The sequence below is a fragment of the Phoenix dactylifera genome, unplaced genomic scaffold (assembly GCF_009389715.1).
Source record: "Phoenix dactylifera cultivar Barhee BC4 unplaced genomic scaffold, palm_55x_up_171113_PBpolish2nd_filt_p 000879F, whole genome shotgun sequence".
Lineage (NCBI taxonomy): Eukaryota > Viridiplantae > Streptophyta > Magnoliopsida > Arecales > Arecaceae > Phoenix > Phoenix dactylifera.
Window position 1 is genome coordinate 76,348 of NW_024068242.1, and position 27,885 is coordinate 104,232.

The 27,885-nt window shown below is 39.2% G+C and overlaps 1 protein-coding gene across 3 annotated transcripts; it reads right to left on the reverse strand.

Annotated features, from left to right (window-relative positions):
* On the reverse strand, positions 1-27,624 carry LOC103697070 (UDP-rhamnose/UDP-galactose transporter 6-like). Of its 3 annotated transcripts, none has more exons than XM_008778842.3 (7): positions 27,173-27,624; positions 24,709-24,786; positions 11,783-11,991; positions 2,016-2,200; positions 1,735-1,935; positions 967-1,128; positions 79-779 (listed from the first exon to the last, which is right to left on the reverse strand). In XM_008778842.3, the coding sequence occupies exons 3-7, from the start codon at positions 11,910-11,912 to the stop codon at positions 447-449; spliced, it is 1,011 nt and encodes a 336-aa protein (XP_008777064.1). In that variant the 5' UTR covers positions 11,913-11,991; positions 24,709-24,786; positions 27,173-27,624; the 3' UTR covers positions 79-446. The 3 variants fall into 3 exon arrangements, with proteins under 3 accessions (XP_008777067.1, XP_008777064.1, XP_038976689.1); XM_039120761.1 differs by having other exon boundaries at positions 24,709-25,006; XM_008778845.3 differs by lacking the exon at positions 11,783-11,991 and having other exon boundaries at positions 1-779; positions 27,173-27,623.
* Between the last annotated feature and the right edge of the window lie 261 nt (positions 27,625-27,885).

The following is a 27,885-nucleotide window of genomic DNA, read 5'->3' on the forward strand; positions in this document are numbered from 1 at the left end:
TTAGATCAACAGAATAATCAATACATTATCACGATTATTTTGCACTAGTTGACAACAATGATGACTGGAAGGTTACAATGATCATAATCAAACAATTCTGTATGCTGTCAAATTTATTGAGCCCATCCAGTCACAATAAATATGACAAGCACAAGAAGCCTTTACCAAACGAGAATTACATACTTCAATTTTGTTTGTAAAATGGGATGATGTTGAAGTAAATAAATTACTATAGACGTCAGCAAAGAGAACCTATATAGGAAAATCTAAACTGCCACTGTTGGCATTTCCTGAAGAAATCTCAAAAAAAAATTATAATAAAAATAAAAGAAAAATGTTTCTGACCTTTTTAAAGATTACCGGGCAGTCTGTGCCCTATCAATGCTTTGTCAGTTCAATGCTCAATATGTGGGCAAATGAGAAAGAGAACTGAAAATATCTCCACTTCACACCTTGTCATCAAGCTCTCCTGAATCTGACAACACCACCCCATGCTTCTGGGATTTGTCAGTTGGCATGGAATAACTCCTGCGCTCCTTTCCCCCTGGCTTTGATGATGCACTTCCATACCAGATCATACCTACCACCGCTAGGATCATACCAAGAACTACATGAAGATTAAGGCCCTCTTTTCCGAAGAAGATGAAACCCAGAACTAAGACAAGGATGGTCTTCATGTGACCAAGTACTTGGAAGGACACTGCTGTGAATCTTCCGATGCAGATGAATTGGCTAAGGTTGGTTCCTACCGCAATGGTGCATGACAAAATGATGAAAAACTACAGACAAATAGCAAATAGTGAATGACTTCAGCATAATATCAGAATAGGTGTACAAGGGGATGCAGCAATGTCAGTGACACGTATACAAATTAGCAGGAAAGCATATGCAGATTAGAGAACAATGAATACCAGGAGAACCTGCAATCGCAATCAGAGTTTGAAAAAAAATTCATATAGTACTTACCACTGCAGAAACATTATAGTCAAATGCATCCACTCTTTTGTTTGTCAACCAATAATCCAGGAAAGGCCCTAGTATCAGCAGTGCTGCTGCCTGGGCTGGAGCAGTATGGCCCAAGAGGTTGAATGATCCAAGTGAGTAGTTCCGTTGAAGAAAATGAACATACTACAGAAATAAAATCAACAGAACAATAAGGGTATAACTTCTAAGACCTGGCATAGTGCTTATTTTTATTCTTAGATTTTGAGCTTGTGAGAATAAAAGGAAACTAGCTATTCTCAACAATGGCAAGCACAAACATGCAGTTATAATTGTCATAGGTGGCTATGCATAAAACAGGATGGAGAACTTTAGAGGATCTGTTAATCAAACTTAAATTCTTGCACAGTCCAAATAAAATTAAAATTTTAAACATAGCAGAACTGTCAGACATTCGTATCCATTAAAAGATACACATAGTTGCAGACAAATAATTCAAGATTAAAGCATGGCAATGCAAGAAAACTAAATATGTCAACTTCAATGAAAAGCATCCTAGTCCTCCAAATCAAGCATGTACAGAGGCTGCACACATACAGACAGACTTGTGGGCACAGCATACGTAGGCAACATCTATGCTGAATTCTAATTCTTGAGTTTGCCAATTTCTAATATCAAATACAACTGAAAGATAAGACGACTGAAAAAAGAACAATCCATTCAAAAGGTCGCATAGCTCCACAGATATTAACAAAAATATGAATGCATCATTTGATATGCATAATCACTTACATATTGCTGCAAAGAAGTGCTCCAGACTGCTATCATGGCAGCTATCAGACCTCTAGTATTTACACTCACATCAGTAACAGTACAGACTGCAACACCTATGAGAACCACTACTATGCTGAGCTTTGTGTCTCTGGAGTAACGGATCTTATCCAATAGAACTTCTAAAAGACATGATACAGGGATCATACACAGCTTTGCAATCTGAAATCATACAACAATTATGTCAATTCATAATTTTGTAATTTCCAAATCAGTGAACCTTAATGTGGAAAGTAACTTACCTGATAAAACCCCACAGAATTCCACATCAAGCTCACATTCATCCCTACGATTGATAAGTTTGCAAAGAGAACAAACTTTATAAGTTCAGGTAATGGTAAATGGGAGGCCTGAATATATCCTAGCCACCTAAGTACAACGGTCATGACAGTCGTGGTGGCAAAATGCAGTCCAGTTAATGTTGTAGCTGCAGAACATAATAATAGTATATGACATCAGAGCTAGCGATAAAGACAAACATCGTCCAGAAGTCAGGACAATAAAATCCCTTTTTCTGATAAGTGGAAATCCAAATTGAATTATTTAGTTAAATACAAACGAACGTGCAACTTATCTGAAAATTTTCAAGTTTTGTAGTCTGCTAGGAAATCAATTCTAATCAGCAAGATAGGTAATTATTGAACAAATCCAAGAGACAAAATGGAAGAGATGACCAATAGGTGAAAACATAACAATAACATCAATGTAAAGGAAGCACATATTCCCAACTGGTACAGGATGTCAGACCCATAAACTACCAATCAAGGATTAAACAGGAAAAATTATTGCAGGAGCATAAATGATCATGTTACCATTTCACCAGAGCATAACAAAAATAATGAGGTTACATGCCCAATCTGTCACTTGTGTTAAATTAACAACAAATATATGCATAGTATCTCTTAAAAACTAAGGATATAGAGTAGCATAACATTTTTTTTTGAATCTTTGATAGTCCATTCTCGATATGATCAATCCATACCCTACCATGGTGCCTAGAGAACCAGGCTTGCTTAGCTTCCCTTTCGGAAAGTTATGTTAGCTTTACCCCTCCTAATGTAATTTCCGCAATTTCCCATTCCATTTTTAATAACTTGCAGCAGCAAATAATATCAGCCATTGAATGCACTAAACAAGTTATTAGTCCTGCTACATGGTCTGGTGCATATAAGGCGGAGAATGCCCAGATGGCCTGTTAGCAAATCATGCAAAATAATATCCCCAACCTACTGTTTGCCATGGGAGAAATGTAGTTATGTATTAAACATTAATAAATCTTCTGCAAATCCTCACATGATTGTTTTATCACTGTTCAAGGAAAAGAAATGAATACCAAAATCTTTCAGGTACGGAGGGACTCACAGCATAGCGCACGTGTCCATTGAAAAGCAACATTGACTGATAGACATAATAATCATAGAAATTTTGGCCAGTGGCAGTTAATGAAGATGACATATTTTGAGAACATTTATTCCAATAAGCACGAGATAAAGACTACTGACACTAGAAAGTCTCTAAACAAAACTGTCCCGCATGCAAACATGTAACTTAGTTATAATGGAAGGCATCCTATTCATTTTTTTTTATTTTTTCACACTACAAAAAGGCAAAGCCACCATTACACTAATCTAGCAAAAACACAGCCTCCAGTAGCCATTCTACATTTGTCTTGCTAGTTCATTACAGGTCCCAAAAAATGAGATTTTGCCATTCAAACAGCTATGACCACCAACTAGTGAACGAGGCCATTATATCTCAAAAGACTTGGAAGCATTAGCCTAACATTGAAGCCACGAGAATGGCTTAGTCCATTTCCTTCTCTCATACAAGCGATCACTGTCATAGTTTCCAGGGATGATGATGGAGGCGAACAATGGAAGAAAACTTTCTTTTTTTTCAAGAAAGATACTGCCAATGGTATCAGGATCCAAGGACCCAGATAAGATAACTTGATTGGCAGTTTCTTGTACAGAAAAAGCACCCAAAACTCTTCTAAAGATCTCCTTACACCTAGTAATTCCTTCTGAAAGGGCCTAATTACTCCCCTTTCATGGAAACCAAGCAGTAAGAGTAAAATCACTTATGTTGCTTCCATCTTTCAATAATGATGAATTGCGGGAGATCTACAATGCCTAAGGCAATTTTCTATGGCTTGGTTGCCAGAATCACAAGTGGGTGAGGGAGCAAGTGCAAGGAAGCAGATACACTTTTAGAAAGGAAGCAGGTGAAAGTTCGAGATTCTAGAAAGATTCCGAAGCAGGTCCATTATCATAGATAGAAGATTGTAGCTACTAAGGTCTATGGTGCCTGCAGGCAAATGCATTTTCAGGAATGAACCTATTGGTTGTTTCTATAATATGGTCTAAAACAAGATTTCAAAATATGGACCTGGTTTTGCTATGGCCCGCTTTACGGAGTTTTGGCTTTCGGCAATTTTGGTGGTTTCCAAAGTTTCACTCCAAGTTTCAAATTCAATAAAAAAAATTCAAGAAAAAAATAAAAAAAATAAATTTTGAAAAAAAATATAATAAGCCAAAAGAGTTACTATCCAATATTTTAGACAATTCCGTGTTATATAGGTTCTTTGTTTTTGTATTTTAATTAGTTTAGGATGAAAATAATGTTGCATATTATTTAACAAGTATACTAACATTTTGTACTGTAAACTCATTTTTTACTTCTACACTTCAATTATTCAAAATTAATTATATTTAGCAATTATGGAGCGTTTCACTGCCTAAAGCATCCAACTCTTCTCATCATTTCTTTTAGAAACCACAATTACATTGAATTTGGACTTTTTTCTCATATTTTGAGGTTAAAAGGTTAACCAATAAAATATGCGTAGCTACAGACTGTTATATTTATTTTATATAATTGAAAAGGTGTTATTCCTTTTCAATATCTTGCATTTAGCTGTTCACATGACCCAAAAGTACTATAACAAGGGCTTTTCAAAGGCCTTGGCCCATCAATAGTTATGCTTATTATCTATCCTCCAACTTAAGAAAAGAAAGAAAATCATTTAAAATTGAGAATACGTGACCTGTGCACTTTAATAAATAAAAATGATCCTGATATCATGATAAATACCATATAAAACTTATCATCTGCCTCTAGTTCCCCTCAATTGAAGATGAAACTAGCCAAAACGACTAAACTTCGACCAAAAACAATCAGTTTCAGCTAAAACTAGCTAAAACTACCGAAATAGTCTGAAACCTGAAACTAGGAGTAAGTTTCTGTTTTTAAAACCTGGTTTACTAGAAGCTGTTCAAGTTCCTTGTTTGTCTGACAATGGATGGCAAGTTGAAGTCCCAAAAATTTTTGTTTATCGGCGAAGATTTGTCTTCTGCAACAATAACAAACCTAGACTCCATAGCAATGAAGCCTCCACACCTTTGGGACTTGCATGACTTTGGACTCATAGCCTAAAAACCAAAGGCTCAGAGAAACATCCCATTTATTCCCTTGTCTCTCCCCCTTTTCTTGAAAAGCATGTGCATAGCATGTATGAGATATTAGCTGTGCATATATGAATCCACACATACATACATAAAGTTGTGATGTCAACACAAACATGATACAGGCATATGCACACAGGGTTGTCAAATGAACAAGCTGTTCGGAAGCTAGGTCATTTTCTGCATGAAATCAGTTAGATCAATCAATAAACAAGCCAAGCTCAAACTGGACTTTTGAGCTCAAAATAAATTTAACCTAACTCAAGCTAGGTCAAGCTTGGTCCAGCTTGATTGAATTTAGCTCAGTATAGCTTGAAATTTGTTTATATATAGAAAAACAAATCCAAGCTATGATATTTTTCAGATATTAGCCATTAGATCTTGATCCAAATGTTGAATCACTTCATTATAATTCAACCATTTGATTAAGATCCAACTATCAATATTTTGTTATTCCAACTTGAGAAGCGCTAAGGCTTTCAAGATCCACTAGCAAAGCCCCCTCCTTTCTCCAAGCACCATCTCCAAATATTCCATCTGTTTCTCCACCATTGCACCCTCCCCTTCTCTTCCTTTTTTCTCCCTCACTTGAATCTCCCTACCCTTCTCCTCCATTAAACCCCACCACCCTATACTCCTTTCCCTTTTCATCCTCCTCTACCCCTTGCCAACCATGGATTTCTATCTCCATTAACTCAGACACCATGGAGAATAAGGATGATGTCAACACTATCCCTACTCACCAGCATCTCACTTTCTAACACCCATCTCCTCATTCCTGTAGCTCTCCACCCACCCACTCCCCAAAAAAAAGGAAATAAGCAACAAACCATTATCAATTTTCAATGAGCTAAGCAAGATGACTCATAGCCATTATCAATTTTCAACAAGCTAAGCAAGCTCAAGCTTGGCTCGACTTACTTTGTGAGCTTGAGTGAGCTAAGCTTGAGCTACCCTGATAATAGGCAAGCCTAGCTTGAGCTATGCTTTCTCAGCTCGAGCCAAGCTCAGCTGATACTCTCTTATTTTGAGCCAAGCTTGAGCAATGCCCAACTTGCTCGTCCGGTTTGTTTACATCCTATCCATATACATGCACATATACATGTAAGATCATATGTATATATGTGCGTATCATGTGAATAACATATAATATAGTATTTTCTTTAGTTCCTATTTATATAACGCATGGATTCTCATGGAGCTAGGTACATCAAATTGGATCACAATAGAAAAATCAAATTGTATTAAAAAATAACTTAAATTGAAGTGTTAAATAAGTGGTGCAAAAAGATATTTTCATTCAAAACTTTAGACCAATGTTCCACACTTCAACAGGTTGGATAAGAAGGAAGGTCAAAAATCTCAACCATCTGAACTAAGACAATAGTTATACATTATTGATTCTATTATGTTTCTTTTTTGGTAGTTATCATATATAATACTACTTAGAAATTACAATATATCTAGAAAGATAGTATTAAATGTTAATTAGTTCTTATACAATATTTTTCACATGTATGCCATGGGGATCTTTAAAACATAAGTAACCTGAAAATATAAATTGGTACTAAGTCACGTGGGTGATTGATCGTTCGGGTGCCCACACATAGTTCAAAACACATGTAATGGCGTAAGACTAAGTCAATCCAAGTACTCATATGGACAAGGTCTAATTACAGTTCAACCAAAGCAAGCATGTCCGTAGGGTTGTAAATACATGTGTTTAGTACGGTACTTAGGTTACTTCCTGAAAAGAAATAAAAAAGGGCACTTGAGTTATTATGTACGATGAACACTAAGGCTGCTTTATGATTCTAGAAAATGATATCACTTACAACTAATAAGCCTGAGAGGAACCATGAGGAATAACTAGTAGACAATTGACTGCTATCATCTAGCAAATGTATTATGGTAGATGACCGTAAAGAAAATTATTTTTTTCAAATATTAATTAAGGAGCAATTTTTGTTAACATACCACAAACCCTATAAAAGTTTTAAACCTTGACCCTATATTCCATGCATCATAAAGCAGATATATCTTACAAGTTAGAAGGAAACAACCTGTACGCGTAGCACTTAAATTACGAGAAAGAAATGACCTACAAAGAGACCTGCGTTCGGACTCGGTCGAGCATGACATATTTGTTGGGAATTGTGTCCTAAATCCAATCAATTGTTGATTGTAAATGTATTTGAATCAATTATAAATAACATGGTATTTATTCATCACCAGAACATCTTCACAAACTCCGATGTGATGAAGTCCTTAGGACTGCTTTGTGTAATGAAATATGATTTTGTCACACAGGTCCTTAAATGTTCATGACCGTATGATATACTATTAATAGGACGATAGTATTATCGGGCGTAGGTCATTGTGTATCATATTTGTTGGTTGTCTTCTAAACCAAAGAGTATAGAGATACTAGTATGGTATATAGGTGAATGCTAGTGTACGTTCATTAAACGTGACCAATTGACGGACTCTCTCTTGTCAAGAGTTGTTCCGAGTGGATATGGGTATCCTTTAGACCTGAGATTGCAAATGGTGGCTTGCAAGCAACTCACTGTACTTTGGTGCCGGACTACCTAGATTTCTAATCCAGCGACGGAAGGTTTCTGGGTCCAGTCAAGTACTTGTGGTAGTCAGTTGCAGATCAAGATGGGATTGACCTCCCTTAGAAATAAGGGTGAATGCCTTGTGTTTTCAATTAAGTAGTACCCTGGCCAGGAAAAGTCAAATCACTATCACTTGACTTATTGAATTGAAACATATTTCCGGATGGATCGTTTCAAGGTAGACAGACTCTGAACCCACCCTAGGCATTTTCTGGTCAAGAGGATGAATTATGCGGTAATCATAGTCCATAGGTTCTGGAATGTTGCTTTGCATCTATTCGGCCTATCCGATCGTCGGGTCCCATTGCTAGATGGTTACTTCGATTAGTGCAGGAAGTGTTTTTGTACTACCGGCTTAGGTTCGAACCTGTGAGGTCACACGCTTAGAAGTTTCTGGATTGATCAAATGGCTGATTGACGATTGAGAATCGTCTAGAGGTAAAATAGTCAATGTGATTGACTGATTGCCCTAAGCAATTGTTGCTTGGAGAAGTTAATTGGTGATTGGATCACTGATTAGACTCAATTTGATTGAGTAATAGAGATTGGGCTTGACCAAATTCAAATATGATTCAAAATTGGTAAAACTGTAATTGACACCAAAATTGGTTTGGTGAAAATGTCTAATTTACCCCAACCAAATCAAATTTGGCTTGAGTCAAATTGGATTGAAATCAATTATGATCCTAATCTGACTAGGACTCCCTTCCCTTTGTGGGACCCACATACTGTATGTGGGACCCACATCCTGCCTAGGTGGGACCCACATCCTGTATGTGGGACCCACGTTCTGCATTTATGGGACCCACATACCGGCCACCTCACCCTTTTGCATGCGTGACACGTGGCGGAGCAGGACACCTCTTTTGCTTGCATGTGTGACATGTGGCAGGCCTGGACGCCTCACACTCCTGATGTCATCCATGACCTCATCTGCCTCATGAGGTCATCCATGACATCGCCCTCCAGGCCACCTCACCCCTTTGCATACGTGACACGTGGCGGAGCAGGACACCACTTTTCCTTGCATGTGTGACGTGTCCTGGCAGGACACCTCATCGGATACCTCATAGGGACACCTCACCTTCTTCTTGGCCTATAAATAGGCCACCCCTCTTCCTTCTTCTCGACATCAAGAGCACCAGAGAAAGAGAGTGAGAAGAGAGTGAAGCTTTGAAGGTGAAAGCCCAAGGAGTTCTTGAGCTATGAAGGTCCATCTTCCTTCTTCTCCCTTTCAGCCAACCTTCTGCTTCCCTGCGAGCTAGCACTCCCCGGAAAGCTGATCATTCCGGAACTTCGCGTGGACGAGTCATCGAGACCGGACGCTTGTGCGGCTGCGAAGCATCCTTGAAGGAACCTCCTTCTAAAGGTAAGAGATCTGATCTCTTTTACGGTTGAGATATGATCTCAATCTTCAAATCACAAGAAGTTGTGATTTATGCATATTTATTTAAATCACACAATCCTCGGGATCTGAGGGCTTTGTGATATTTGGTGTCAAAGCAAAGGATTAGTGGAGACTATCCGATTCCCGAGAACTCTCACGCGTGATCGTGTGACGAAGCATGGCTCTCCATCCGGGGGCTCATATGATGAGTGCTTTGATAGGCACGCGCGGGTGTCACCCTATGTATTAGGACTGAACCCGCGCCACATGTGATGTGCAGTTGAAGACTGTCTTCGACTGGTACCAGAGTCAAAATATCTAAAATATCAAGCATATTTTGGGTTAAAATGTTTAGCCCGTTCTTTCCGCATAAAATTTTCTGAAATTCATGCTTAGCCCTCTGCACGCACACCATCAACATTCTGGCAATTTTAGTTTCAATTCTTGACTTTGGGGCTAGATCTCACCCATTTACTAATCAAGACGTGCCAGGCCTATGTAAAATTTTGTATGGTGCTTGATCTGGTCCAATCTGGCAGCTCCAACATAACCTAAATATCTCAATATGAGTCAAATACAGCGATGCAGGTTCTGAAGAGGGTAAAAGAGGAGAAAGAATGTCAGAATGGACTGTAGAGATGGGAAGTTGGAGAACAAGGTGAAGGTAAAGGCAACAGGGAAAAAAACTATGAATGGCATTTAAAGAAGAGGACGGTGAAGGTCAAAGCGGAGGGTAGCACTGCAAAACAGGTGGGCACTTCTAATTGGAAACTGACCCAAAATGGTCCAATCCAATCAAAAACAAAGACATTTTGATTCAGCTGGGATCAGAAAAAATTGAACCATTTCAAATATGGATCAGATATATATGACCAAATCAACCAAAAACTGGTACACTAAATTTTGCAAAGCCTTCTCAAATTAAAGACTAATCTGATTTTAGTAATAATTTCCATTAAGTTAATCATCAATTTGTCTTGTTGATTATAATTTATATCTGGTTGCTAATCAATCTTATGCAGAATATGTTGATGATGTCGCATGTTGAATTGTTGTTTCCATGTATAATTTATTTAGCATATAATTAACCAATTTACCGACATTTTTATTTATCCTTGGCACGATTCAATCCAAAAAATAAATGAATCACTAACATAAATCTTAAAACCAGATCCAACACAGCTCAAGTTAAAAAGAATTAGGCTTGGACTCAATTTTTTTATCAAGTTCATATATGGATTGGATTTGGATTGTGCCAACACCCCAAATTCAACCTGACCTGCTTGCAGCCCAAAGGAAGGAGGAGGGTAGGCGGGAAGGAGAGGAGGGGGAGCAAAGCCACAGAGGATGTTCACCCCACAAGCATTTGGAGGGGGGTAAGAACCCTAGAGGAAAGAAGACATTGCACTAACAAGGAGAGGCAAGGAGCGGAAGAGGGAAAACATGGGAAGAGAAAACAGAAAGGTGGAGTTCAGAGAAGAGAGGAGGAAGATAAGCATGGAAGAGAAGGATCATGAGAAAGAGGAGAGTTATGGGAGGTGAGAGGAGGCAGGGTGGCACTGTCAAGTTATGAGAGATGGGGGGTGGAGGACAGATGAAAGGAATGGATCACATAGGTTTGAAAAAGGTAGGCATAAAGCATTGAATTAGGCCAAGCTTGACTGCTGACAAACTAAACCACTCTAAACCTATTGATAATCCCATCTAGGTTGGGTTAATCCAAGTAGGAAATCATACAACCTCAGGGACAAGGGAAACCCACTGCCTAAAAGAATATCGAGCGTAGTAGACCTGATCCACATGTCCAAAGGTTCAGGTTGATTCGGGTCCGTCTAATGTTGTTGATGGATAATTCACAAGTTGATGAATAAATGCAACAGCATCTTCCCAAACACAGCCCAATAGTTCATATGGACATTTCCTACCACTAATTCCATAATGTTCCATATTATCAATAAAGATTTAATTCTTAACCAAAAGAAAAACTGACTAATGGAAAACTGCTCTGCGGACTGCCACATCATCAAAAATATACAAATATCCAATCAAAAAGAAAAAAAAAAGAATATACAGATAATTACTAGTCCCAGCTTCTAAATAAGAATGCTTTTGTCAAAAATGGAATGTTAATCAAAAGATTTGACAATTCCAGGAATTACATCATGTCAACTATTCATATAAAAACAGGCATGTCGATCAAAATATTTGACAATTCCAGGAATTACATCATGTCAACTATTCATTTCAAAAATCAACATTCATACTGAAAAAGTTTCATTTTCAAAATTAAAAAAAATATGATCAACACATAAATCTCAAATACTACTAATTAAAAGACACGTTTTGCCAAAAAAAACACTACTCAACATGAATTGCACCTTGAAAACTGACAAGAACCATGCTAGTTCTGAGCTTATCTGCTTGCCCATTTGCATGCTACATAACTATTTATTGTAAAGTAATTTAACTACCTCAAATGATGGATCGGATACAATGCAAAAGATATTAGTAATTGCTTAGAAACTCTTATTGTTTACCAAAACTGAAGCCATATGTAACCATTAGGGCCTTGTTCACCATTATGATTCCGACAGAAGTCACAACATTGAACAACCATGCACCAGCATCTAATCCTGCCTTCTTATCTGCCTTGCTGGAATGTGCCATATTTGTTATTTTTCTTTGCTTCCTTTCTGCTTATCCTATAAATCTCCAAAGTGCAGCTTCCATATCAACACCAATGCCTCTATATCAAAACCCATGGCACCGCACAAGATGAATAGATGGTATTCAAAATGTGAGAATACACAATTGCAAATGAATAAATGGAAATTCTAAAAGAAACTTAAAATATGAAGTGCAGGGAAATTATGGATAGGCAATCATTGAAAAACACTTACCAGATAGTGTATTATACTAAACATAGATGTCCAAAAAACCAAAGTTTCATAATTTCAATTTGTATCTTATTCTACCAAGCAATCTTATTAAAGAAAGCTCAAATAAGAGAATTCATACAACCAGGCACGTCAATTCAGGCAATAATACGACCAGATGATGCATATCAACTATGCAAAAGGATAATCTTATGTACTCTTTAACAAAGATTGTTGAATCGTACCAAACCAGCTGGTTCAGTGCATACCAAACTAGACGAGTCGATTATCGGCACGGTTCAACTAATACATTCAAGATGGTTCAACCCCTTTATAATTTTGAGTCGGTCGGTCGATTACTTCATGGTCTTCTTTCCTTTGGTACAGAAGGGCTCTCGGTCTTGCAATGGTTTGCAAGGTCTTGCAATGGTTCGCCAGAGTGCCCACTCTCCCCCAACCACCATGCGGCACCTCACGAGTTCAAGAGAGTGAGAGCTCCTCCCCCCCTCCCCAGCCATCCAAGGGTGGCGATGGCGTTGACGCTGCTTGCCCACTCCCTCTTGCTCACTAGTAACTCCCCCTTCATCTCCCCACCTTCCCTCCACGTCCCTCTCTCTCTCAATGGAGAGTGAAGAAAACCCTAGATTCACTCACTTAGGGTTCCGTGTCCTCGTTGATGGCACCCATTCTCCCTTGTTGGGGACCACGGAATCGGATAACCCTAGTTACTCTAATCTCACAATCTCTCTCCCCCCTCCTCTTCCCCTCCCTTTCCCTCTCCCTCTCTCTTTTCCTCTCCTTCCTCTTCCCCTCCATTTCCGGCCCTCCCTATGTCGGTATGCCCCAGAATGATATGGTACGGACCCCTACTTTGCTGAACCGGTCCTGGTTGGTACCCTCCTCCGATACCAATTTGGCAAACCTTACTTTAAAACATTTTTTTTAAGGCCAATAACTCTCAAAAGAGACCTGCCTGTGATGAAACATAAGCAGGTCTTGAAATAAGAGAGTTGTAAGTCGCAAAACATAACAAACAAAAAAAAATCTGCTCCCTAACTCCCACAATCGACTACCTAATCCTATGGCTCTAAATGTCTAGTATTGCAGAACTAGAACATTCTCCAATTAAATTCCATCTGATCTTTCAAATAATGTATTCTAACATAAATTCCTACAACTCACTGAAGGGCTGCATCACTTGATGCTTGACACATACTCCATATCTATCAATAATTATAATAACTATAACTTCACAAATTGAGAGAAAGTAATTTCCCTTGTCAAACTTGCCAGTTAATCAACAGCACATAATCCTCGCACCCTAATCAACTAAAATGTCTTTGTGATGATCAACGCTTGCTAAAACTTGCCACAAGGTTGCCTCCTCGAGAGATTATGGAACTTGTCCCTTCTTGTTTAATGGAAGCAATACAAAAGAGGTTGATCAACTATTGTACAATATAGAGGAACTATTATATTTTACTTGACCATGAAATTAGATTAGAAGATTTTTTTTTGTTGGAAAGAATTGGGTCAAGTGGTATATTCTCCAACATAAGAAATTATATCCATGGAATGCATTGTGGATGCATGAAAGGAGGCAAGGCTCCTATACATACCACTTATCTGATTCCACCATCAAAAGTTCCAAACAAAGATGCTAAATGGTCCCAACTAGCTTCTTCTGAGAAATCATGATGTAATAAGATCTTGACAAAAGGAAACAGTGTTTACCACATACGTTCTTTTCAGTCTATAGTATGAATTGAGGCTTAACATACGCCAAGCCATTCTTAATCTGAATCAATTCATAATTTGCAATTAATTTGCAATATGATATTGATCGAGTACAATTTTCTAAATATTGATGCATCAAAATACATTATGGATGCCTAAAAGACTAGGGGGCAAGTCTCCAAAGGATGTGATGCCGCAGGGGAAGGGATGGAGAAGGATGGAATGGTGAATGGTGTGACAATTTTTGTTCTCTTTGATGCGGATGTGGCTGGGGTAGGGATGAGTGGAGAGCGTTGTTAATTTGGGCGAGGATGTGGCTAGATTGGGTGTGGGCGAGTTTAGATTGGGTGTCACGTAGCTAGGTTGAATGAGATGCGATTAGACTTGATGTGGCATGATTAAACTGGATGAGGCGTGGCTAGGGAAGAAGAGTCCTAATGGCACTCAAACTCTAAGAAATGATGGCGTGGGAAGGTTAAGATAAATAAGAGGATGGGTGAAAGAGTCTCACTTCCACTCAAACTCTCAAATCACTTGGCATGAGGATGGGTGAAGGAGTCCCACTTCACTCAAAACTCTTCCAAAGCTTTGGTGTCTCACCAGGAAAAGGAAGCATCGCACTTCAAGGGGAAAATCACTTTCAACTCAAACTTTTTCTACTCTTTATTCATCATCCCTCCTTTATATAGCGTAGGAGGTTGGAAGTAAACAAAACACTAAAACCAGCTCTTATCCGCTGGAGATAAGGAGTTTGAAATAAATCAAACTCCTTTAAACAAAGACTCATTAACTCAATTTTTTTTTGAATGAAACAGCAAACAAACTAAGTATGGTTGCGGTTCATGCACGAGTTTCACGCACACCTGATTTCTTAAACAAAGAGACTCGCTAACATTTCAGACTTTGAATGAGTCAAACAAACAACTAAGCAAATTAACTAGGACTCTCTAACTACACGGCTCTAACTACACAGCAGAAAAAACTCTAGACTCTATGTGGCTTCACGCACACCCCTGTTTGGGCTCATGCATGCCTAATTGCCATCAATTCTCCCCAGCTGAGAAAGAACTTGACTCCATCGAGTTGCATGATTGGTAGAGCTCGTACAAACCAGGGTTCAAACGCTGCCTAATTTCCATTTTACCAGAAATTTCTGGTATCCTCCACGACGTGTTGAAACTAACCGATCATCCAAAATATCTTCAATCTCGTCTTTGGGGGCAGATCGTCGAGAGAGTGCAAGCACTGGCGGCGTGTCTTCATTTTCTGAATGATGCCCTGCATACAGCTGCAAATCTTCTATGCTAACAATGGGGTAATTCCAGCACATATGCATTTGATCCCAAATGCTTCAAAATTTTAAATGGTACTGCCCTTCGCGGATGAAGCTTCTGATAGCATTTGCGAGGAAACCGTTCAGCCCTTAGCTGCATTAGAACAAGATCACCTTCCTTGAATTTAATCAAACGCCTCCTTTCATCAGCCTGCTGCTTCTATAATCAGTACTTCTAGCTAATCTACGCCTAACTTCAGCATATAATTCCTGAATATGCTTCGAGAAGTCTTCCCCGCTCTCACTAACTCGCGAATTGATGGGTGAAGGAACCAAGCCAATCGGATGTCGTGGCTTCATTCCCAACACCACTTCAAAGGGTGTAGCCCAATCATGCGGTTAATGGAACTGTTATATGCAAATTCAGTATTAGGCAGAATAATATCCCATGAATTAATGTGATCACGAACCAAACAGTGAAATAAGTTGCCTAGACTTCGATTCACGACCTCTTTTTGCCCATCAGTTTTGCGATGATAGGCACTTGAATAAGATAACTAAGCACCAAGTTTCGCCCATAATGTCTTCCAAAAATAACTAACAAACTTGACACCTCGATCTAAAACTATTGTCTTTGGTAGTCCATGTAAACGAACCACTTCTTTCAAAAATAAGGAGGCCACCTAGGAAGCATCAAAAGTTTTAGAGCAAGGCACAAAGTGTGCCATCTTTGAGAACCGATCTATAATAACAAAGATTGAATCATGACCACGTACCGTCTTCGGTAGCCCTAGTATGAAGTCAATACTAAGATCTTCCCAAGGAGAGTTCGGAAGTGGCAAGAGTGTGTAGACCCTTGGCTAACTGACATGTGCGGCATAGCTTGATGATTCGGGTCACATCCTTCTGCAACGTGGGTCAGAAGGACCGGTCTTCAACCATAGCAAGAGTTTTGTCACGACCGAAATGTCCAGCCAAACCTCCACCGTGGATTTTCTTGATGATGTGATCACGTAGAGAGGTCTCCGGGGTACACAGCCTTGTGCCACAAAATAAGAATCCATCATGCAATGAATACTCCATGTGTTGCTGCCTATCTCCTGCAGATAATTCCAGATATATCGATTTGTAATAAAGATCTCGGCATTCAGAATAGTCAATAGATGAGACTTTCGACTCAGTGCATCTACTACTTGGCTCTCCACGCCAGATCGATGCTTTAGAACAAAGCTGAATTGCTGCAATACATCAACCCATCTGGCATGCTGTGCATTAAGCTTCTTTTGAAAATTTTTGTACTTCAAGGAGTCATGATCTGTATATAGCACAAATTCTCGGTGAAGTAAATAATGCTTCCAATCAAGATCCGCCGTACCGGTACCGATCGACGTACCGGTGGCGGCCCGACCGGTACGAAACCGGTCCGAACCGGTGGCGTACCGGTCCCAAACCGGTCCGAACCGGTTCCGTACTGATCACGTACCGGATCTTCAACAATAAACTACCGGTACCGGATTCCACACTGATCCGGTACCGGTCCCAGGCCGGACCGGTACGTATCGGTCCGTACCGGCCTGTACCGGCCCGTACGGACTGGTACGGCAGACCATGCTTCCAATATTTAAGAGTTTGAACAACAGCATAAAACTCAACATCATAGGTTGAATATTTCCTCTTCGCCTCATTAAGTTTCTCGCTGAAGAAAGCCATTGGGTGTCCTTCCTGACTTAGAACTCCTCCAATGCCAACGTGAGAAGCATCACAAGAGACTTTAAAGACTTGTTCAAAGTTGGAGAGCCGAAGAATTGGGGATTGAGTAAGTCTCTCCTTGATCTCTTTAAACGCCTCAGTAGCCGCGGGTGTCCACTGAAACAATTTTGTCTTCATACAGTTCGTGAATGGCATTATGATTGAACTAAAATTACGGATGAATCTGCAATAAAAAGTGGCCAACCCATGAAAACTCCTTGCTTCATGTATGTTGCTAGGAGTTGGCCAATCTCGTATGGCCCGAATATTCTCCGGATCCGCTTCAACATCTTGATTAAAAATAATAAAATCCAAGAAAAGAACTCGTGTAAAGCATCATGATCCTGCTGTTGTTGCTGCCGCCAATAAGGGTTCCCAAAACTAATCCCCATACGAGGATTAATTGGTGGTGGCGCTTGAGGACCCTTGGCGGTGGCTAGGGTGGAGGACCCCTAGGAAGACGAAACTCGGCTTCAGGGTCATCTCCTGCTGGTGCTTCAAAATTTTCTGGATTGTCAAGGCCACCAGGTTCATCTTCCATGTGCCTTGGCGATGGAAAAACATGTTCCCAAATAGCATCCATCCTCTAAATCAAGTCAGCAACTTGGTTGGCAACACCGACCAGCAACTCATCTCGTTGTCCTTGTGGTAGCCGACCAGCGTTGTAAGCACGGCCATTCCTCATACTCATGATGATAGCAGCTCCCACGGAATACCACTCTTGTTGGCGGAGGCCTGAGGGGCCGAGTCAACATTGGCGGAGGCCTGAGGGGCCGAGTCAACGTTGGCCGAGGCTAGGTTGGCCGAGTCAGTCCTACCGCCTGCCAACGTAGATGTGCCGATTAGTAGGTGGGTTATACCCCAGGTGGGTCCCTGAAACCATGGCTTGGTGTCGCCCAGTAGCCGACTCGAGGCACTGGCTAGGTGCGATTTAAGAAAATAAACTAGTGCCTTCACTATCAGCGGTCGTTTTTGGTGTAATGGTCAGCGCTTGATCCTAACAACTGGTATCAGAGCCAGAGGTTTCGAGTTCGAAACCCGGGCATCGCGCTGGGGGGGGGGATTGTTGGCGGAGGCCTAAGGGGCCGAGTCAACATTGGCGGAGGCCGGGTTGGCCGAGTCAATCCTGCCGCCTGCCAACGTGGATGCGCCGGTTAGTAGGTGGGTTATACCCTAGGTGGGGTCCCTGAACCTATGGCTTGGTGTCACCCAGTAGCCGACTCGAGGCGCTGGCTGGGTACGATTTAAGAAAATAAAGTAGCGCCTTCACTATCAGCGGTTGCTTTTGGTGTAATGGTCAGTGCTTGATCCTAACAAAAACTCTGATACCAAAATTGATGCAGCATGAGATAGGATGGAGAAGGATGGAATGGTGAATGGCGTGGAAATTTTTTCTCTTTGATGCGGATGCGGCTGGGGTAGGGATGAGCAGAGAGCATTGTTAATTTGGATGAGGATGTGGCTAGATTGGGTGTGGGCGAGTTTAGATTGAGTGTGGCGTAGCTAGGTTGAAAGAGGTGCAATTAGACTTGATGTAGCATGATTAAACTGGATAAGGCATGGCTAGGGAAGAAGAGTCCTAATGGCACTCAAACTCTAAGATATGAATGAGGGTGTGGGAAGGTTAAGATAAATAAGAGGATGGGTAAAAGAGTCCTACTTCCACTCAAACGCTCAAATCACTTGGCATGAGGATGGGTGAAGGAGTCTAACTTCAATCAAACTCTTCCAAAGCTTTGGCGTCTCACTAGGGAAAGAAAGCGCCGGACTTCAAGGGAAAAATCACTTTCAACTCTAAAACTTTTTCTACTCTTTATTCATCATCCCTCCTTTATATAGAAAAACACTAAAACCAGCTCTTATCCGTTAGAGATAAGGAGTTTGAAATAAATCAAACTCCTTTAAACAAGGACTCGGTAACTCAAATTTTTTTTTTTTGAATGAAACAGCAAACAAACTAAGTATGGTTGCGCTTCATGCACGGGTTTCACGCACACCTGATTTTTTAAAAAAAGAGACTCGCTAACAATTCAGACATTGAATGAGTCAAACAAACAACTAAGCAAATCAACTAGGACTCTCACTACACGGCAGAAAAAACTCTAGACTCTATGGTTTTACGCACACCCCTGGTTGGGCTCACGCACGCCTAGTTGCCATCAGGAATGTCAAGCAAAATGATGCTGAATAGCACTTAGACTGACTCGTTTTCAAGGGTCACACATATATGCATATATATCTATTTTTCTTAGCTATAGGTTGGACTTTGCAACTCAGCCATCACCTTGTACAATATCATTTTAAAAATAATATTTTGACCAATCTTTCCACCAAGCGGCTTTTTCTTTGACTTTTGGAATGGTCAAGAATTTGACATGACTGGTCAAATGAGTACAATGATACAAATGAGGTGTCTTTTGGGTCATCTCCAATCTTATATATGGCTAGATGATTTGTCGGGTCTAATACAAGATTAATAAGCCACTCCTCCACCCCACCCCAAAACTCCAATCTACAAAGATCTCTCTGAATGAAGAATGTCGATCCTAATGAGAATCACCATGTATGGAAGACAATGCCTCATTCATCAAAGCGGTGCCTTCAATTATCAACCCCCTCCACTCCATCTCTAGCAATCACATACATGTAGGAAAATGAACAAGCCAAACATGAGCTAGCTAGAGCTGGATCGAGTTTGGCTTGAAATCCCACATTACTTGATTGAGCTCAGCTCCTAATAGTGAGTAGGAAACCTTTCACTTAAGCCCAACCAATTCTTTTCAAGTTAGTTCAAGCTCAACTCGACGGATCTTGCTAGGCTCGAGGGGAGGGGAAAAGTGCACTTGTAAACGATAAATCAATAAGAGTGTTAACTAACCAATGGATACTAGAAGCTTGAGCTAGTAGGGAAGGGGTCAGCTTTGTATATCAAGCTTACACCCCACGTCACATGTGGTGCGAACCATGCATGTAGAGAGAACTTAATCAAGAAATATCAGAATCAAAATAAACAACACTGGAATAATTAAGGTATAACTGAACTAGATGGATTCAAACTCATGACCTACAGCAAACCTGAGCTCTCATACCATGTTAACTAATCAATTGACCCCAAAAGCCTAAGTTGATAAGGAAAGGATCAACAATGTATATTACGCTTAACAAAGAGAAAAGGTGGGCTTTCTATACTTTTGAATCAGGGCACTCACATCCTACCACAAGGACATGAACGCTGCCAGTTGTTGATCCCTAATCAAACACTGATAAGGCTTCTTGGAGGAGATGGTCTTCAATGACCATGGAATGGGCAGAGAGGAGGTTACGGAGAGGATCGTTGTCATGTTCTGATGGTCCAAATCGACCCCTCAACCACAAATTCGAAGAGTGCTGGCCCTATCCCAAAGATGAAGCCCACGATCAAAGATGTCGAGGATAACCATATGACCTCATCACATCACCATGGTTGCTGAAGAAGGAGATGAGGGAGAGGAGGGAAAATCAGCAACCCTATTTCAAAGGTTCTAGGGATCAATGCAAAGGAACTTAGATACTAGGGTTCAGCCCCATCATTTCAAAAAGGAAATGGAGAGGAAAGAGGAGAGATTAGGTCAAAGGAGAGTGGTTGTGACACAATGTCAATAACAGAAATTAAAGCAACCATTTTAGTGATACACTTAATTTAATCTATTAGTTTTTAATAACTAATTAACGTAACTACAGTAATTACATAAAAGGAAGCATTATAGCCATTAAATTGAGATATATCTTCGTTTATATAAGAAAATAATCACTAATTGCAAATGAAATAAAATTATCCAGTGGTGGTGGTGACGGCAAACTTGTGGCAACAAATGGTGGTATTTGTCAAGCTGTGGGTAGGCAGCAGAAAGTAGTGGAGAAGGGAAGCTGTAAGAAAAATAGGAAGAAGAAGAGATACAAAAGATAAAGGAGAATCAGGACAGAGGAAACAAGTGCCCGATTAGAGCCAAAAATGCTTACAAGGTATACTTTTTGTCTCACCAAGTTGGCTCTTTTGCACAAGATTCTGATCTTATGACTTCCCATGAGCTAAAGATGAAGGCATCAGCAGGGAAAATTAGATGAATCAATTTGAATAATCTTAAACAAGAACAATTACAATTTTTTTTCCAGAGAGAGATCAATACCAATAGGAAAGCACATCTGAATTTGCCATGAGCAAGAATAAATTGTTCATGAAAGATTTCAGAGATCTTTTGTACATCAATTTAGAAAGATGCACATATAGTTGATTATTATTAAGAACTGTGGTGTATTATCCACAAAAAGGAAACTAAATATTTCTAGATCAATATTTAATATACATGTGTTTGCATGCAGAAAACTTATCCTATAACCTTATCTTAAGTTTGTTTACATATGATGCTATACTCCATTAATCTTTCCTGCTCTGGTATGACTATATAATAATCTCTGAGAGCCACCATGGATCCATAGACTTCACGGTATATAATAACCCGAATACAGGATTAAGGTTGACATAGTCAATCACTAGCTTAGTGTTATGTCCATAGTTACTTGATCAAATCTTCATTGTTATTAAGTTAATCATTTACACTCCAAACAACACTCATTGTCACCAGATTGTCACATCAACAAATGCACACTATTCTACTCTTTTCTGCCATAATGACACTAAAACAAGCCAAGGATCAATGGTGGCAGTTGGTTCAAATAAGATAGGTGCCACTAAACTTAAACTGAACTCCATCTTGCAAACCAAAACAGACTAAAAATAACCCCTCTTTTGTCCTATTAAGAATTATATATCTATTATCTCTAGTCCATACAAGATTCTCTAAGCAGCTCTAAGTGTGCAGAACTACAAGGAGTAAAATGAAATGAACTGTTTCCATAAGAAACAACACGGAAGAGCAAGAAATTAATTTATGATTTAAATAAAAAAGGGCTTGCAAAACAAAACAGACTAGAATAACCCCTTTTTTTGTCCCGTTAAGAAATATATATCTATTATTTCTAGTACTTCCAAGATTCTCTAAGGAGCTCTAAGTGTGCAAAATTACAAGGACGTACAGTGAAATGAACTATTCTTATAAGAAGTAACATGGCAACCTAAGAAATTAGTCTTTGATTTAAAATAAAAAAGTATGGCCCAATGCATGAGGCTCCCACCATTGCAGGACCTGAGGATGGTCAAATGTATGTAGCCTTAACCCCACATGCAAAGAGATTGCTTCCTTGTTTTAAGCGTGTGACCTCCAGGTCAAAATGAAGCAATCTTAATGTTACACCAAGGCTGACCCTCTATGATTTAAAATAAAACAAGAAAATTAAATAAATATATTTTTGACGCCCATCATCATGGCAGCAGAAATCTTCAGCACGTCAAATTAATTATACAAGATTAAAGTTTTGTCAAAATAAGCACTACTAGAATTTTAAAAACATTGAGATGCTACTATATCAAATTCCTAAGATCATGTACAGAAAAACTGATCCTATAAGGTCCAATGCCTCTATTTGCTTAATGCAGAATGTCGGGCTGTCGGCACATTCTCTTTTGCCTCAATATAATTTCTACCTCCAAGTTTTGGGGGGGGGGGGGGGGGGGGGGGGGGGGAGAGAGATAAACTTTGGAGGCAATAAGCATGACCATCAGATTTGGATGTTCAAGCACTATTCACCAGCCTGACGATTTATTAGATCAAGATACTTGTGGTGGCATGGTTTTCTGTTCGTTGATTGCCAGATGCAATTCCTAAGGTAATCTATTGTACTTGTAAAGCTCTTCTAGAAAGACTCAACACAAGGCAATGATTACAGGATCTGAGATTGCTGTTTGATTTTATTCTTCTGTGTAGCATGAGAGGGAGGTTGAGAAGGAGCTTCTCTTCTTCAGATGTTTTTAGGCTGCTTATGTATATAAGGAATCAGCAAAAAGTAGGGACTTGGGCCTAAAAGGCAATGTAAACACATCAATTGTTTGTACCAATGTAGATATATTCAAGATGCCCTTTATTGATTAAAAAGCTAAAAAAAATTGCCACTAGGAGAAGCTGACATCTACGGGAATATAGAAGGTTCTGAAGTTACCAATTTTCCTGGTTTTCCAGAAATCATTAAACAAGAAATTCAATCTCCATTATATATCTTTCCTGAACCTTGCGACATGAACAGCATATGTATCTGATAGGGTTCTGAGGTGCATTAGCTAGTATACTACAACAAATGGCAACTATGGACTATAAACTTAAACATGTATGATTCTGAGAGTTCTGGACCTTCAGCGGATGCTGAAACAGTATTATCTCGAATTGGACAAGTGCATCTTGAAGAGAGGGGGGAAGGGTGCTGGTTACTAGTGAAAATTGCGATGTTAATTACTTATCTGTATCCCCATGTCACACAAATCTTCCCCCAGACTTGGAGCTCGTTATTAATGAGCATAAGAGAGGATAGCGTAATTTAGACCTTGATGCACCTCAATTATGAATTGAAATGATTCTTAGAGTTAAAAAGGATCAGAGAGAGAGAAACTACATTTACTCCGCTTCCTATTGGTCCATAAATCAGCACATATATGGCATCTCAAGACAACAATTGATGCTCAGTTACTTGTGCTGCAATAATTCACAAGACAACAATTCACAAGCATATATCTAATAAACAAAGAACATTCCTTGGGATTCAAAGCATATATTGTAGGAGAAATTTTTGAGATCCAGTTTTTCAAATACTTGGACATAATTTAGCCAAGGTGTTGTACAACTGAATTGCTTATTTCCTGTAATATATAATTCTTGCTATCTAAGAGCTTTAAAAGTTTTCACATCTGAATAGAAAAAGTTTGCAATTTGATAAGCATAAGATCATTTTATGCTATAATTTTACCAAGGTGGTAGCTTTTGTGCAACACCTAACTTTATCTTCACCATGGTTCTAAAATTGAAACTTCAATGTACAATTACTATGGCATCTGTAAATAGTATCTTTATGATACATCAAACAATCAAAGTCTCTAAACTTCACATTACTGCATCCAGTTTGGGCTTGTTGCTAAAACTCCTTTAAGATTTAAAGATAAGCCCTTTGAAACAGAAATTACTCACTAAAGATCCCCTGGAGTCACAAAAGAGACTCCTTTGATTCCAAGAGCATTGAATTAGGACAAGAATTAAGTCTTGTACGACAGGATTTTTGTGCTCTAGTAACAATGATGTAAATTCTACTTGAAAATTGAATCTACGAATTGTTATAAACTGATTTACTTTCCAGCATTGAGAAAGAAACTAGATACTGGAAGCTAATTGGCAAAAGGATAGAAATCCATAGGTGCACAAAAGAAGCAAACCTTCAACAATCATTAGGCAAAAACTGGGAGATATAAGAAAAGAGATTGGGAGATATAAGAAAAGAGAGGTTTGAAAATTATTTGCATTAGACTAATTCAGAACCTTCTTTGCTCCTCCTACATATTAGACTTGACTAAAACAACTTATGGACCTTAATAATCCACTTTCCTAATAAAACTTGACTAAGAATTTTCTTAAATAAAATTCATCCTATGGAAGCCTGCATGGAAAGCCATTGATATCACTTCAGAAGACAAGCACTGTGACCCAACACCTGGAATGATCATTCACTCAATTTTACCTGTAATGTCTGACAATTAATTGTCCAAAATTTCTATAAGTGGCATACTTAAAATCATCAGCAAGTATGACAAAATTTGGCAACAAAAGTCTATTAGCAATCCAGATTCCAAAGCTCCATGAAAGCATTAACTAGCAAAGTTCAATAGTGTACTTTAGAGGAAAAATTGTCTCACCATCAGAATTGAAGATTTTTCTGTGGTAGACTCGGTCAACAATAAGCCACCAGGAATCCAATCTTCAGCTTCCACAACCTAAAGTAAAAATAAAGTATAAAGAGATGCAACAAAACAAAAAATAAATAGTGCTTATGGACAATTTCCTGATGTCAGTCCAACTTAAAATTTGATTCTCCATAAAAATTAATAGCGGTATCCTACCATAGCACTTGACTAACTAACTACTACTCTTTAAAAAGACTGAAATGTTGTTGATGCCCTTCCTCTACTCCAATTGTTGATTCCCCGGTTTCATCTATGATATGTGAAAGAACCAAAGATGGATTAAGGACCCATGGACCCACTGATAATTATTGGATGCCAAACTTAATAAACAACAGAGAATATGAAAGATCAGAGATATATATTTCTGATTCTGGTCACTTAAAAACAAGTGTTGGGTGCCTTAGAGATGATGCATCAAGGGAAGCTTCAAACTCAAGGATGATGCAGTATCAGATATACACATAACTCTGGAAATGCCAGGCACATAGTGAAGCTGACCTTAGCAAGGTTAGCACTAATGATGCCTAGTGAAATCTATGAAACCATGCTGCATGTAGCATCAATAACATAGCATGAGTATTTGCAACAAAAACATTAGGAAGCCAGAGGACTCGAGAAAAGTGTCAACTCATGGAAATGAATGTCCAAGAATTCCTAGAGTAAAACTACTATTAAAACTGATCAAGTTTGTAAATAATAGTAACATTGGATAGATAACTATGGTTAGGCATACACGAAACCGACTTGAGTTAGACCCAAACCAAGAATTTCTTGCTAGACATATAATTATGTTGTTAGCTCTGGAGCTGCCAGACAGTCTAAAGACCCAAACTCAGGTAAATCATATTATGGTGTCACCGAGACCAACTTGTAGCTTGGTAATATAATTTAGGTTATGCTCCTACCAAAGGTATAGGAATGCAAGACCTCTGTATCAAAAGTATAGGAATCTAAGAGCCCTGTCCATTGATAGTATATAAATCTAAGGGCACTTTGTACTACGTAGTCCATGTGAAACAATGTAGCACTACACAGCATATAACATGCACTTAAAACACTATAGAACGAAAAAAAAACAAAGGATATGTAAGAAACCATCAAAACTTTTAATGAACTGATACCATGTTTGATCTTGTGCATCTCTCTCTCTATATATACACACACACACATCTATATATACATACACATATATATATCACCTATATATAACTAGACTTGAGTAGATCCCACATCAATGACCCGATCCATTAAATATGATCTACTACCTCTAAATTACTTACAAAAAGTTATATGATTTGGAGACATCTACTTATGCATCAAATGATCAAAAAGTTGGACAGTCAAGAAAAATTAAAATAATATATATTTTTTGATCAGTTAATGCATAGACTAGAGGCTCCAAATCATGGTCTGTCGTACCGGTCGGTACGGATCGGTACCGACCGGTACATACCGGTACCGGACCCTACCGGTATAGTACAACTATATATTTCGGTACCGAACCGTACCGGCCCGTACCGAACCGGTACCGGTCCGTATCGAATCGGTACCAGCCCAAACCGACCAGTCCGTACCGGCTCCAAATTTTTTTTGGCTTTTAGCCCCATCGGTACAGTACCGGTTCGGCACGGTTTGGTTCGGTACCGTATCGGTACCGATGTCCACCGGTACGTCGGTACAATCGGTACCGCGTACCTTGCTCCAAATCATATAATATTTTATGTGTAAGCAATTTGAAGATAGTATATCACATCCAATAAATCGTATCATCGATGTAAGACTCTCATTATTCAATGTAGCTCTGACCAGATCTGAGTGGAGATCCACTCGAGTGCACCCAAATTTAGTTAGAATAGAGAGATTTGGCTACACAAGTGGATCTCCACTTAAATCCAGTCATATCTACATTAGACAATGGAGGTTCCAAATCAATGATTCAAGCTATGGGATGTGATCTACTACCTTTAAACTATTTACATACCAAAAATTATATGATTTGAAGATCCCTAGCCTATCTATCATGCAATCAAAAAATAATAATAATAATAATTTTATATAGCTATGAATATATATATATGCATATATATATATATATATATATATGCATACATATACATATATATATATATATATACATATACATATATATGTGTGTGTGTGTGTATTGCTGCAAAACACTTTTTAATATATGTTTTTACGGTCCTTTTTTTTTTAGATATCACCGTCCTTTATCTCATAAAAGCCTGATACGTAAAGATATAATCAAAACTTAGCATGGGAAACCCACACTAGGATAATAGGACATCCCCATCATATATCTACTTTTGTACGCTTTAAAACTTGAACTAGAAGAAAGGGGCCTATGTTAGGGCTAACATCATGGAAATCCAATTTAGGATTTGCAAGAAAGCCAAACCTGAGATCTGATAGATGAAATGGATTGATCGGAGCACCGTAAAGGCCGGTCAATGGCCGATTGAACAGTGGGAGAGGCTGATCAGATCGTGGATCACGGAAAAAGGAAGCTCCGGCTGTCGATTATGGCTGCGATGGCAAAGATCAGAGGCCGATCGGCTTGACCTTTGATCGCGCAGATCGTAGGCCAATCGGCGGAGTGACCTTTGAAGGCGGAGATCGGAGGACGAGGAGAGGGCCGGCTCGGAGAAGAAGGGTCGAGATCGGCGGAGAGTGGTGGACAGCAGCGGAGAGGGGAGGAGATATGCGGAGGGGGTTGAGGAGATATACGAAGATCAGCGGGAGGGACGGAGATCGGCGGGGACGAGCAGATCCCGGCAGAGAGTTAGAGAGTCGGGCGCGATGGAGCTCAGGAGAGACAAGAAAAAGACTGCCGCGTTGCGGGGGAGGGAAATAATAATAAAATAATAAAAGAAAATAAAGTTTAACTACGTTTCTTGCACCTAGCGCCAGCGCTGAACGGACGTGTTATAATGATACAATTCAATTTATATTAATAACTACCATCTTAATTCACATTTGTCACCATATTCATCTTGATTGAAGATTTGTTTTCATATCAACGGTTTAGCTGCAAGTAATGTCATTAAAAAGAAACCCTTAACGGAAACCTAGTAACAAATAGGGGTTGCAATCCCGTCATTTTAAATCGTA